Below are 14,434 nucleotides of genomic sequence, written 5' to 3' on the forward strand. Positions count from 1 at the left end.
GAGCGCGAGAACACGAGCAGGGGAAGGGGCAGAGGGAGAAGCAGACTCCCCGCTGAGCAGGGAACCCCACGTGGGACTTGATCCTAAGTCCTTTGGATCATGACCTGAACTGAAGGCAGACGTCTGCTCAACCGATTGAGCCACCCAGGTGCCCCTGAGTGTTCTTTCTTTCGATTCTCTTTGGTGAGGGTAGTTCTCGCTCACCTATAGTTATGTCCACGATTGGCTTTTGGGCTTTCTTAGAGAGTTCCCAGAGCTGGACTCTTTGAGAATGGAGGAACACTTTGATTACAAAATGCGAGGCAGAAGGGGGAGACCTGGGGGCAGTGGATTGATTGATCTCATGGCCTCATGGGCGGGTCTGAGACATAGTGTGTTTAGTGGAGGAAAAGCAAGACGTAGGATGAAAAAGTGCCTTTCCATGCAGTGGTTCCTGCACCCACGAAGCAGCCAAGCTCAGTGCGGAGGAAGTATGAGCGGAGAGCGGGGGTCGGGCTGGCACTGACCTACTTACAGACTGTGTTTAGTTCCTTTTTGCTCTCTGTGTTTGTTTACAGCAGATACTGAAAGCAGATGGCTTAAAGGGAGTTGCTCTGCTGCTTGCGATTGGAATTTGAGATCCAAGTTGGGCTTTGGGGCGTGGCTGAACAGGAGAAAACAGATTTCTTCAGTTACTCTGAGCAGAATGCCTTGTTTCTCGTTTTGAGCCCAGTCTGGTTTGGAAAAGCTCCCTTCGAAGTTACACGGCACATTAGCTTCAGCCCCTGCTCTTGCCCCCACTCTTGTTCCTGCTGACTGTCCTGGGCTGTGGAGCTTGGACCCCCGGGCCCTGCAGCTGCCCCTGCCTGTCACCTCTGGGGCAAGTGCTGTCAGCTTGCTGTGTGTGTGTGAAGTCTGAGATAGCCTGTGGGGTGGAGGAAGCCTTTCAGGGTCAACACCTCTGTCCTCAAGGAATTTATACAGAGCGAGGCAGATAAGACCGGCTGTAAACAACTGTGTGTGTGTGTGGGGGGGGGGGGGTCAGAGAAGCCAAGAGAAAGTTTCCTTGTGGCTGGACGGGTGTACATGTAGGAGGGGTTGGAGGCAGCTGGAGGGTCTCTGAATCATTCTAGAAGCATGGGGATGACGTGGACACTAAGGGACAGGGTGTAGGGAACAGGTGAGCTAAACCAGGGAGATGAGTGAGGAAAAGTGTGCGTTTTTAGGTTTCTTATTTGGTGATTTGAGGTCGTGATTGTGCAGCACATGATGTAAATGAAGTTCCCTGAAAGATGAATTATGCAAAGATAAATGTGAGTGTCGGTGAGTGTGTGGTGTTCCCACACGGTTCCTGTTTCTGGGGTACCTCCTGGTGCGGCGACAGTTAACGTGTGTGGGGCGGGTCACTATGCGCCCAGGTCACCTGGACAGTTTTGAAAGCAGGGTCCTCCCACCCTTGCACATAACCCTTAAAGCTCGTGCTTCTCACTAGTAGGGTAGTGGGGTGGCGGGCCCACCCCAAGGGCTTCCTATTCAGGAGTTCTGCCAGGGGGGCTGCTGCAGCTGAGACTTTCTGCTCTGACAGGTCCCCCAATAATGCTGATGCCACTGGTCTGGCAACCGGATTCTGAGACCCCCTCTAGTGACCTCTACTGTACTAGAAACTGGAAAGCCTGCTTGCTTTCCACCTGCCGGGCCCCGGTCAGCCAGCCCTTATTCGTGCCTGCCTGCGTTCCTGGTATACTGCCCCTTCTTTCTGGTCATTCCCATGTGTGGCCTTCGTGTGGGGCGTATTCCCCCAGAGTTTCCAGGTGGCTCCTTCAGCCTCTGTCCAGATGTGTCTCTGGGAACTGCCCCATGTCTTAGTCTCCTCCCTTGCCTTTCTGGGCCACGCCTGTGCTGGCCTAGTAGGTGCTTAGGAAATCCTAGTGGGTGCAGGTGGGACACACGTCTAGGTCAACAAGCAGTTGGGGCTGAGAGGGGACAGAGCCAGGAGCTTCTCCCTAGGGACAGATGTCGGGAGGACACCAGTCCTGTGAGGCCCAGAGGTGGCGGTGCCATCGGCTTACGGGCACCTAGTGCGGAGGTGATCAGACATCTGAAAGCAGCGGGTAGCTTTCTGAGACAACACGATTTTTCCATAGAGGATTTTTCTCTCAAAGTCGCCACTTTGTATTTGCCATATAATTTTTTTTCTGGAATGGAGGTGGTCTTGGAGGATAACCGTGTTCTCTGCATGACATTGGGTGCCTGGGGGACTCCCTCTTCAGTGCTGTCCAGCTCGCTGTTGACACTTCTGGGGTGTTGATTTCTAACTTCCACTAACTTGCTGTCCTGACCAAAAGAGTAAAAAAAAAAAATCCATTGGTGATGATTTTATGCTTTTGCTTTAACTCAGATGTGGCCGATGGAAACTGATGGACTGATTGTAAACAATGCCGTAATAAAAAGCAGCGCAGTTAGCGTCGCAGACTCTGACCAGAGCGCTGGTAGGCGTGACTCACGGTCTCCTGTGGCCTTGAGAGGAAACTCCAGGCCGGAGTCCTCGTGGCTGGGAAGCCAGGGTGCCCTGACAGCTGACATGAGGCCGGGCTGGTCTCTGAGGGCCAGGATGCAGCACTGGGAGGTGTGCCCCCTCCCCCCAGGTTCCCCTGAGACCCCTGTGGCTACCCATGGGGACACTGGGGAGCGGGGAAGGGCATGCAGGCTGGGGAACCAGGCGGAGCGCTGGTCCACGGAGAGGCCCACCTGTGAGGAGGCGTGGCGGAAGATCCCAGGATGTGGGGATGATTGGCTTGTCGTTTCTAGCCCTTCTGCACTCGGCAGCCTTTGGTCCCTTTGGTCGTTTCTAGCCCTTCTGCACTCGGCAGCCGTGGCTGGGTCAAAGGGCTGTATGCCCTTGAGCAGTGCAAAGAAGCTTTGGCTGATGTTCCTTGTTTGTTCATTCTTTCCCTGTTCGCTGGGATCCTGTTGAAGGAGGGGTTGCTCTAGTTGGGTGGGGTGAAGCCCAGGAAAAAAGGAGGTGATGGCTTGCATATCTCCCTGCACTGGCGAGTGCTGAACCCCGAACCATGCAGACTCCTCCCTGGTCTCACCCCCGGTCTTGGTCTTGTTGCTTCTTCCCAACACCGAGTTCCTGAGAGTTGTAAGGTTTGGGGAGGATTTGTGTCGCCCTTCTCACAGATTGTTCCTTTTCCTCTAAGGGACATGTTTTCCCCTCTTGTGTTCTTTTTTCTCCTCGGTAAACCTGAGGGATTGAAGGTTTTCTGAGTCAGAACCCTGAAGCTGCTATCACAAAGCCTTGTTTCCTTTCTGCGACGAGGAGATCTTAGACTCTCGGTTCTTTTTCCTTTCTGTGGAGCTTTACATGGTTTTGTAGATCAAAGGAATACACTGTAGCCTCTGATACAAAGTAAATTTCTCTTAAATGCCCTAACCAGTTTTTGTGGGATTTTTTTTTTTTTTTTTTGTATTTCCTCCTGGAAGACTCTTCCCACTTTTAATCTGAGATAATGCCTCCATGAAGATGAATCACTCTTGTGAGCATAACATCATAGTCACAGTGAATACATGTCCTCCAAAACGGAGCTCTCTCTCTTTTTTTAAACATTCTTTTTTTTTTTTTTTAAAGATTTTATTTATTTATTTGACAGAGAGAGATTACAAGTAGGCAGAGAGGCAGGCAAGAGAGAGAGGGGGAAGCAGGCTCCCTGCTGAGCAGAGAGCCTGATGCCAGGACCCTGAGATCATGACCTAAGCCAAAAGCAGAGGCTTAACCCACTGAGCCACCCAGGCACCCCTAAAACGGAGCTCTTAAAAATAAATCTGTGACCCATTGTTTTTAAATGAAGGTTGTCTGTGACTTGGGGATTCTGGAAGGGCCGTGACTTGGTCATGACTCACTGGTGAGCGGGGTGGGGAGCCCAGCCCCTGCAGAGTGTTGTCTTCCCCGAGCCTTTCCTCCCCCATCGAGCAGCTTAAGAAGCAGACGGAAGTCCTTGTCCTGGCTGCCACGTTCAGTAGAGTGTTTCCACATTCTTTGATCATGGTCTGTAGTCAGTGTACTTTGAAACTGAAATTATCCTGAAAGTATGTTAACATCGAGAACGTTTTAAAGTGACGTCTGTACCCGCTCTCCCGTATGTTCTTTCCAAGCCAGTTTACCTGTATGTGATTTTAGATGGTTCTGATCGGGGTGTCTGGGTGGCTCAGTGGGTTAAAGCCTCTGCCTTCGGCTCAGGTCATGGTCTCAGGGTCCTGGGATCGAGCTCCGAATTGGGCTCTCTGCTCCGTGGCAAGCCTGCTTCCCCCTCTCTCTCTTTGCCTGTCTCTCTGCCTACTTGTGATCTCTGTCAAATAAATAAATAAAATCTTAAAAAAAAAAAAGATGGTTCTGATCTATGATGTCACACTATGCTGTTTCGTGGCTTGCTCTCATCACTTGCCCAACATCAGATTATTTGTGGGAGTTGGCGGCTGGGTTGTAACCCTTCCAGTGGAGGTTTTCCAACTTTGCCATGTTGCCAGATATTTCGTTTTCCGTGTTACTCTTTGGAGATCTAAGCCTGTAGGGAAAATCTTGTGGCATATAGAATGTTTCTTCCTTTCAGCTTTTTCTCTGGGATAAATCCCCACAAGTAAGGTCATGAGGTAGACCTAATTCTGTGGCTTTTGACATGACCCGTTTTACTTTCCAAATGGATTTTTACAGTTTATGTGGTGCCATCGTGTCCAAATGAGTCAGTGTCCTACAGTCTCATCTCCGTTGGATCTTTTAATCAAATTGCTGATGTAAGAGCTGTAAGTGGGGCCTTGTTGTTTCAGTTTAGTTAAAACAATCCCTTCCTCCTGGGTTTTGTGGTGTGTTCTATCTCCTGTGAGCCGCCTGTTACTCCTCTGCTCTGAAGAGTACTTTAGAGTTGATCGCGTTTTGAGGATTCTCTTCTCTTTGTGGCTCATGCTATAAAAAAATGAAGTTCCGGAGCGCCTGGGTGGCTCAGTGGGTTAAAGCCTCTGCTTTCAGCTTAAGTCATGATCTTAGGGTCCTGGGATCAAGCCCCGAGTCGGGCTCTCTGCTCCGCAGGGAGCCTGTTTCCTTCCCTCTCTCTCTCTCTGCCTGCCTCTCTGCCTACTTGTGATCTCTCTCTCGCTCTGTCAAATAAATAGGGTCTTTAAAAAAAAAAAATTTCTTTTTCAAAAAAAAAAAAAAAAAATGAAGTTCCTGGTTTACAAGTTGGCAGGAAGTTAGCATGTTTCTGGCCCTGGGAGGGGTTGCGGGTGTTCACCTGTACCAAGGGAGGAAGAGCCATCTGGTCTGTCACTCCGTTGCCCTGTCACTCTGTCACCATGGCATGCGTTTTCAGGTGCCTCCACAGTTCCTGGTCCTGGCTGTGAGGGCTGCCATGCGTCTTCGACCTGATGGTTGCTGCGCTCTTCCTGGTGACAATAATTCACCTCCGAGGTTCTCAGGAAATAACCGGAGCTTGAGTCCATGAGAACAGGCAAGACTCTCATGACAGCCTCCTCGGGAGCCCCATTTTTGCGTGTTTCTCTTTGGGCCAGGGAGCTGATGAAGTCGTCTCTGCATTCTTGGGAATATGGTATTTTAAAATATACATGCCAGGAAAAGATGACGTATTTGGAAGTAAGGTTACTTTTATTTTATTGTTTTAATATGCTTTCCATTAATTTGTGCCTCTGGGCTGAAACCTCAGCCTGTCTCTGATCATGTGCGTTTTTTTCATTTCTGAATTTCTGTTTTTTTAAAAAAATATTTTATTTATTTATTTGACAGAGATCACAAGTAGGCAGAGGGGCAGGCAGAGAGACAGAGGGAGAAGCAGGCTCCCCGCTGAGCAGAGAGCCCGATGGGGCTCGATCCCAGGACCCTGAGATCATGGCCTGAGCCAAAGGCAGAGGCTTAAGCCACTGAGCCATCCAGGCGCCCCTGAATTTCTGTTTTACCTTCAATCTCATTCATTTACTTTAGTAGTAAATTGTCTCATTTTTCCATAAGCACATTTCATTTCCCTTAAGAGATTTTTAACTGGGGCGCCTGAGTGGCTCAGTTAGTTAAGCATCTGCCTTGGGCTCTGGTCATGATCTCAGAGTCCTGGGATCGCATCCCCCATCGGGCTCCCTGCTCAGCGGGAGCCTGCTTCTCCCTCTCCCTCTGTCTCCAGGCTTGTGCTCTCACTCTCTGTCAAATAAATTAATAAAATAAAATCTTTAAAAGAAAAAAAGAGACCTTTTATATCTTACACAAAGCATGCAGTAGGCCCTTTAAATAGTGATACAATTCACGCTCCATGAAATTCACCCTGTGAAGTGTGTGATGCAGTGGTTTTTAGCAACTTCATGGGGTTATGTAACCATCACCACCAATTCCGGAACATTTCCATCACCCCAGATGGAAACCCCTAACTCTTGAGCAGTAACCCCGCCCCCCAGCCCCAGCCCCTAGCAGCTGCTAATGGGCGTTTTGTCTCCATGCCCTTGAATCCTTGGGACGCGTCTTATGTGTGTCACTCAGTACAGTGCTGTCAAGGTTCATCCATGTCGTAGTGTCTCCGCACTGCAGCCCTTTTGATGGCCAAATACTGTTCTGTTCTAATGTATTGGATTTCCAAGATCTGTTTCTGGACTGCTTGTTTCTTGTGGCCCCTGACTAAAGTTGAGGCAGCACTTGGGCCCCAGAAAAGCACGATGGGGCGCATGCTTCCGGTATGTGTCACAGCAAGGCCCCGGGAGGCGGTGGCGCCCTGTGTGCATCTTGCTGATTTCATCATTGGCTCCTTCAAATATCAGTTTTCTTGTGTGTGTGGTACATAATCATTCTAGAAAACTTAAGCATGGCTGAGCTCCCAGAAAGTCCCTTCATAATCTTCTCACCCAGGCACCACTACTGTTAACTTGGTGAATACAATTCCAGGCTTTTTTCTGTGTGTGAATTGCCTGCATGCCTGCGTGTGTGTGTGCCGTCTTCCCATTTGTGGAAAAGGATGTGGTACACAGTCCTGTAACTAAACAGTGGGTAACCAACACATTTTCGAAAATGTGTGCTTTTTGGGACGCCTGGGTGGCTCAGTTGGTTAAGCAGCTGCCTTCGGCTCAGGTCATGATCCCAGCGTTCTAGGATCGAGTCCCACATCGGGCTCCTTGTTCTGTGGGAGCCTGCTTCTCCCTCTGCCTCTGCCTGCCACTCTGCCTGTGCTCTCTCTATCTTTCTGACAAATAAATAAATAAAAATTAAAAAAAAAAAAAAAAGAAAATGTGTGCTTTTTCCTTCTACGATGTTTTGGTAGCAGATGCTGGAAATTCCTGAGATTTAACAGTTTTATTTTTTATCTTAAAAAAATTCGTGAATTATAGGCTAAAATTGTTCTCTGCCGGGCTTAGTTGATATAGAGTCAGCTAAAATGTCTTTTTAAAAAAATTTTTTCAACATGCTAATAAAACTTTAAACAAAACAAAATAAAGCAAAGCAAAAACAGCTTCAGCTTGTTTTTATTTTACTTCTTAGGGAATTAAATTACATTTTTTAAGAATTTCTTTATCCTTTCGGAGCACAGCAGATTTGTGAACAGAGATAAAAGGAAGGTGGCCATGTAAGGAATGTATGTACCTGCTTTTTCTCAGGTTAATAGGATGATTAGTTTAGCTGACTCTGTCTTTTGATTCTCTTTTGTTTTTATTTTTTTGCTACTCTTTCAAGTAAGAAGAGAAGTGATATTTATTAAGAAACTCCCTGATTCACTTCTATAAAATTTTAAATAGGTATAAATTATCACATTAAATCCCATAATTGTGGCCAGACTGTAACTTAAAAGATTTTAAATTATAAGTGATATATTAATGTAAATGATATTTAACTTTCATAACTTGGGGACATACTTATGTATACATTTAAAAGTGGATGAAATCAGGGCCCCTGGGTGGCCCAGCGGGTTAAAGCCTCTGCCTTCGGCTCAGGTCATCTCAGGGTCCTGGGATCGAGCCCCACATCGGGCTCTCTGCTCAGTGGGGAGCCTGCTCCCCCCACCCCTGCCTGCCTCTCTGCCTACTTGTGATCTCTCTCTGTCAAATAAATAAATAAAATCTTTTAAAAAAAAAAAAGTGGATGAAATGGGTTTAAAAGTGTATTTCAAAGTTGGGATGCCTTTGCTTTGTTTTACTCATAATTTTCTAGGAGGGAGAAGTAGCAGTTATAAATACTGTGGCCAGCGGTGGTAGCGGCGTCCACCCAGCAGTGGCGTGGGTGGGGGAGGCACCTCTGTGGTTGCCTGGTGTAACATATCCCTTCTGGTGGCTGATGGATGCCTCCGATTTGCCCTGGAGGCTCCCCCGGCCGGCCCCCTTCTCACCTCCCTGCGTCACTCACCAGAGGGTGGGGGGTGGGGTGGGGGGGGCACCAAGACAGCAGATCAGGTTCATACCAGTCTCTCCCTGCCTTTCATATCCGCCTGCTGTCCGTAAGCATGTCTCTGGCTCTGCCTTTGTAAAAGATCCATATCCAGCCGTTTCCCCACGTCTGCCATCACCCTAAGCTCAGGTGCTGCGTGTCCTCTCAGATGGCGTGTTCGTCGTCCCCTGGATCTGCTCCCACAGTGGCCACAGTGTTTTAGATGACATCACTTCGCTACCCTGCTTGGAATCCTCCAAGGACCTTTTTTAAAAAATTGAGATATGACTCACACACCACCATTCTGAAGTATGCAGTTCAGTGGTTTTTAGACTTTCCACAAGGTTGTGCAACCCTCACACTCACTCCAGCATTTTCATCGCCCCAGACGAAACCCCGTAGCTGTTAGCAGTCACTCCCCCAGCTCCCTGGTAGTCACCAGTGTCTCTGTCTCTCAACTATTTGCCTCCAGTGGGCTCTTCGATTAAAGTCCAGATTCCTAGCTCTGGCCTTTGAACAGTGGCTTCCAGACCAGTGGTGTCCACATCACATGGGAGCTTGTTAGAAATGCAGCATCTTGGCCCTCTTCCCGGATCCACTTAGTCAGAGACTGAGGATGGAGCCCAGCTGTCTGCACCCCAGTTTGAGGAGCAGTGACCTGACACCCCTCTCATCCCTTCCCCTTGCTGCCCCTCCAGATGCACTCTGCCCGCCTTCCGCTCCCTGCCCTGTGCAGAAGCCTGTGGCACCCATGTCCCCTCTCCACATGGCCCCCCCTGTTTTGAATTTTGGGCCGTGTGCTGTGTTAGCTGTTCAGTAAAGGTAACCTGCACAGTAGGACCGAGTCCGTAGAGCAGCTGGCCTGTCAGTACCAGATGAAGGGAAAGTGTGGAAGCAGGAGGATGGCTGGCTGGGGCCAGCAGGAGGACCAAGAGGACACTAGCTCTCTGTTCCATTGGAGTGGCCGGTGGCGGCTGTGTGCTCTGCTGCACCTCGGCACACACGGAGGCGGACTCGGGGTGAGAGCAAGTCCGAGGGGAGTCTGTAACATGCAGGACCCGCTTGTCTGCAAACAAGCACCTACCGTGTGCGTGCCGTGTGCTGGGCCACGTGGTCCGCGGGGCAGAGGATGTGGCGCTAAAGAGACAGACCCCCAGCTTGCGTACTGCGGATATTCCAGAAGGGCTGACGGAGGGTAAAGCCAATTTAACTGAATACGAAGTGTGGTACCTGAGGGACCGTGCCAAGGAGAGCCCAAAGCAGGGAGGTATGCACGTGTGCACGGGCGTGTCCACACATGTGTCGGGATCTAGGCAAGGATAGCGGGGAGACCCTCGCTGGGAAGGCGGTGCAGACCTGCAGGCCTGGGGAGCAGGCAGGCCGGCTGCAGACGGCGCAGGGCAGGTGTATAGGCTTGGCGGGCAGGATGGCTGAGATGGAGGGGATTAGGAGAGGAGGCCTGGGGAGGCAGTGGTGGCAGGTGTTGGCTTGGTCAGGTCACGAGTCCTCTAAGCCAGACCAGCTCCCCCTCCCTCCCCGGCTCCCTGCCTGACTCGGCCACAAAGCAGAGCAGCCCTCCTTTTCCTCCTGAATTTACTGTCTCCCGAGTTGCGCTGCTCACACACAGTGCTGCTCTCTCCCCCATTTTGTCACCAGACCCCTCTTTCCTATGAAACCCATCCTTTCTCACTGCATTTGTTCAGGCCCTTGCTCCGGCCCAAACACTGGCTGTAGCGTGCCGGCTGTTGTAGGAAGGTCGGCTTTGACACTGACCCCTGAAGTTGGTGGCAGTGCTGGGAGCACAAGACTCTCAACTTTGAAGATGGGAACTAAGGCTCCGAGAGGTGACGTGGTTTCCCCAAGGAGGTCTAGCTAATAATTAACAGATTTGGAGGTAGAGCCCAGACCTCTTGCCCGGGAGTCCTGAGCAATGTCACACCACCCACCTACCAGCCACCGGCCCAAGCACGTGAGGACGGGCCCTGCAGCCAGCACTGAGCAAGTCCTCACACGCGGGAGGTGGTAATGGGTCAGCTCATGCACCTGCCGTTCATGCAATGCTGTGGGTTTGTGGGGAAAGGTAACCTTAAACAGAACACATCTCTCATCGTTCTTATTCGTTATCATACCTTTAAGTAAACGAAGCTGTTGTTTTCCAGAAAGTAAAAGACCAGATCCCTATTAAAGTTGGGGTTACATAGAGCATTTCCCAATATTTTCCTGCTGTAAGGAACAGCCCGAAGAGTAAAGAATGGATCTGAAGAGCAGAATTAACCCTGTCATTTTAGTAGCAAGTCGATTTCTTCATATGTAAAGAGAGAGTTGTGCTGGCTCTGCTCATCTGGGGTTGATGTGAGTTTCTGAGCTGCTTGCGCAGCCCGCATGGGTCCTAGTACTCCCCTCGCCCCACCACGTTCCCCCCGGGGGTGGGGGGTGGGGGGTGGGGGTGGAGTACTAGGACCTGTGCGGGCTGCGCGCACTCAGTATCCCTGCAGTTCCACAAACACTTGTCTGTTGTGTACAGCGCAGACACTTCCTGGTTTTGAAGTGTTCAACTTCGCAGACAGTGTTGGGTGGGTGGGGAGCTCAGAGAGCCGCTGTGGAATTCTGGAGTGTCATGAAATGTGCCCTATGGTTTGTCGGAGCTGCGGCAGGCTGGAAGTCTGTGAGCATAGGCAATCTTTTTTATGTTTTTCCAGGTGATTTTTGTCAAGGCTTTAGGCTTTCTGTGTGGTTTTAAAGTGCTCCCTTCTTCTCTGGTTGAAGCCTGGAACGATGTGTCTTTATTAATACGGTTTGTTGGGAGGGGAAGGACCGCATAGGATTAGCTTGAAAGCTGCTCAGCTCATCCTGGGAAGCCGTATGGTTTTTTCCCATGTTTTATTTGCTGTTTCACCAGTATCCACTGTGTTAATTTTTCTGGGTTCCCTGCTGCGTGCTCTCATGGGCCAGGTGACTCAGTGTGTTGCATGGGTTCCTGTGAGTTGAGAGCTTTGGCTGGAAAAGGGAAGGACGCGGTGACCTTAAGGAAACGTGGTCGAGGGTGAAGGAGGAGCTGCAAGGTGCCTGGTGCTGAGCCTGCTCACCCTGGGGTGGGGCGGTGTTCTCCCCTGCCGGCTCCTCCTCTCACCTGACCACACTCCTGCGGCACCCGGCCTGACCACTTGGCTGGTGTCCATCACTCGCCATAAGCAGGCCCTGCGTTTTTGCAGAGAAGAGCCTCGTGCTGCTTTTTGGAGGTGGGCGAGGAAGGCTGAGCCCCAGGGGGAGGTGCGCTGCTGTGGGTGGGCCCGTGTCCTCCTGAGCCCAGTGCGGGTCCTACTCATTCTGCTCTTTTGTGGCCTTAAACCCCCAACTTTTCCCAGTGTTGGCGGCCCATTAATCACTGTTATAGAACGTGTGCTGGTCCAGAGTGGACCCGCCAAAGCCTTGGCCTTCTCCTTTCGTGGGAAGAATTATTCTCGCAGGATCAGTGCTCCCAGGGGGATTGCTTTCAGACTGTGTGTGTTTTATCCTGATACACGCAGACCTGCATGGAGGAGGTGCTCGTGGGTTGCCATCTGCGGTTTATTTGCTGGGTCAGTTTCTTCAGCACTGGGAATTCACATTTTCGCGGGATAGTTTATCGGCGTGAAAGTTTGATTTCTTGACTCAGTGTTTTTAAGAGCCAACGTCTGTGTTTACTAGAAGAAAGGTGGCTAGTGGGTTGGAGATGGAGATCTTCTGCTGGCTGCTTTATATTCTCTGCGAGGCTGGGTGAGTGTTAGCCTGACAGCCCGTTGCTCGGTTAACACCTTGTTGATGAAGACTTAGACTATAATGTAGGTATTTGATTAAAACATTTTAGCCTCATAAGTACGATTTTTTCAGTAGGTGGTTGAAGCGCGTGGTATGAATGCTAGATTTCCCTCCAGGCTCTGTGTCCTGTTTCCCAGATCCACCGCCAGAGCAGCACGCTCTTAGGTCTCCTGCCAAAGAGGCTGTGTGGACAGAAGGGTGCCCACAGCTACCCCGAATCTCCCAGTGTTGGTAGGAGGGTCTGTTTCGAGCATGGGTCTGGCACCTATGAGGAACCGTGTAAGTATTTGGCAGACGAATAACAAATACAGCTTCAGAGCCTGACTTTGTGTGAACTTGTTTGCCCGAACCCCAATGATCCTGGAGGCTCTGCGGGCTCCACTCGCTGAGGGGCCGGACTGCCGCGCCACTCTGCACGGGGGCTAGGGAAGGGGATCCAAGGGGACTGAAGATTGAAAGGCACAGTGTGGATACTGACAGCGGCTGTCTCTCTCTCTCTGTCTCTCTCTGTTGGCAGATGTTTCTCACCGTGTACCTCAGTGACAGCGAGCAGCACTTCACCGAGGTCCCTGTGACCCCCGAGACGATGTGCAGAGATGTGGTGGATCTGTGCAAAGAGCCCGGCGAGAGCGAGTGCCATCTGGCCGAAGTGTGGTGTGGCTCTGGTATGAGACCTGGATGGTGCTGCTGTGTAGATGTGGCTGTGGACGGCATGCGTGTTGTCTGCGGGGAAGCTGGGGACTCGCACGTGCATCAGGGTGTGACGTTCTCTCGCTGGCTTCTCTGTGACGTAGGCAGCCTTTCTGCTCTTGTCCTTCTGTGCTGTACGGTGAAGATGCCGCACCCAGTACACAAGGTCAAGGACAGGCAGGTGGCCCAGCAGGGTGGGCTTCTGGGCCGGAGGCGGGAAATGCTTGAGGAATGTTTCCTCTGCGCTGCGACTCCACTGAATTAGAAACGTGAGGCGTCCTGATTGCTTTGCCCTCTCCCGGTTTTTGTAGGTTTTTAGGAAAAGCTCTTCAGTGTTGAGTTACCATGGTGGCAAAAGGCAGTGGTGAAATCATAGGCATTATTTTAGGCTTTGAAATCAGTCCCTCACTCTAGTTCTTCGGAGCTCTAAAATGGGACAGCCTGGTCTTTTTCTGGCCCCTCAGGAGTTTGTAGACGTGTGAGTAATTTTCCATAATTTCTGCCTTATTCCTGTACGGCCGGGGTGACGTCCCACTGCTTCTTTCTCTCTCAGCGGGCCAGGGGTCCCAGCACCCGTTATACCAGGTTAATTGGGTCCACACCATTCATAATACCTGCCTCTAGCCAAACTCCCTCCCTACCAGGCCTCTTGGTCATCTTCAGCCAGCTTTCTTACAATTGGGTGTCCTGGAAGGTCCTGTGCTCACTCCCTGAATTGCTTGCTTCTTTTCCCTTCACAAAGGAGCTAGATTAGACCATTCGCATAAAGAAACCCAAATGATCCTTTTCAAATGAAAATGTGATAGTCCAACTTTCCACTCCTCTGTGGCTTTCTCTTCTCCTGAGAAAAAATCTCAATTTCTGACCTTGGGTTGTGAAGTTTGTGTCCCTGTCATTGGGCACCATTCTCCTTGGCCTGCAGCTTCCCTTCTGTTCCCAAGGAAACTAATCTCCTTCCCACCTTAGGGCCCTTGGTGCCAGCCTCTCCCACTGCCTGCGTCGCTTTCCAGGTGTTGTCGCCTGCAGTTCAGCCGGAGTGTTCTGTCCTCCCAGAGACTCTCCTGGAGCATCCTGCTGCCGTGGCCATGAAGCCACCCTGATTTCATCCTCCAGGTTTTGCGTGCTTATTAGTTTCTTGCCACTTGACTCCCTGTAGCCCAAACACATGCGTTAGAACGTAGACTTCCTAAGAGGATAGGCTTGCGTGTGTCGTGCGTCAGTGTTCCTGGCTCAGGGAGAGGGCCTGGCGTCCGACGCTGCTCTGTCAGTGCTTCTTGAATGACTGAATGAATGCACTGCTGGCCGCTTCTGGCTGCCTCCTTGCATTCCACAGATCACCGTGCTGTGCGCTTTACTGAGATGATGGAAAGCCCCTGTCGGGATCAAGGAAGCGGTGTCCTTCTCTTGGGAAAGGCTCGGTGTCTCTTGGGAACTCTTGATTCCACCTGTTCTTTTTCCTCTCTGTGTCTTGCTCACTTGAGGCTGGTAACCTTTACTATGGGATGATGTTCAGAAGAGTTTCTTCTCACTCTTTTTTTTCTTTTTTTTTTTTTTAAGATTTTATTT

General features: G+C 50.5%; 1 protein-coding gene across 1 annotated transcript in view; it reads left to right on the forward strand.

Annotated features, from left to right (window-relative positions):
• LOC111150707 (tumor protein p53 binding protein 2) overlaps window positions 1-14,434 on the forward strand; it is a 56,578-nt gene that overhangs the window by 10,221 nt on the left and 31,923 nt on the right. Inside the window, exon 2 of the mRNA XM_022508249.1 lies at window positions 12,696-12,843. Coding sequence (XP_022363957.1) covers window positions 12,696-12,843 — 148 coding nt within the window. The remainder of the gene's footprint in view (window positions 1-12,695; window positions 12,844-14,434) is intronic.

The sequence above is a fragment of the Enhydra lutris genome, unplaced genomic scaffold (assembly GCF_002288905.1).
Source record: "Enhydra lutris kenyoni isolate GAN:26980312 unplaced genomic scaffold, ASM228890v2 scaffoldscaffold24, whole genome shotgun sequence".
Taxonomy (NCBI): domain Eukaryota; kingdom Metazoa; phylum Chordata; class Mammalia; order Carnivora; family Mustelidae; genus Enhydra; species Enhydra lutris.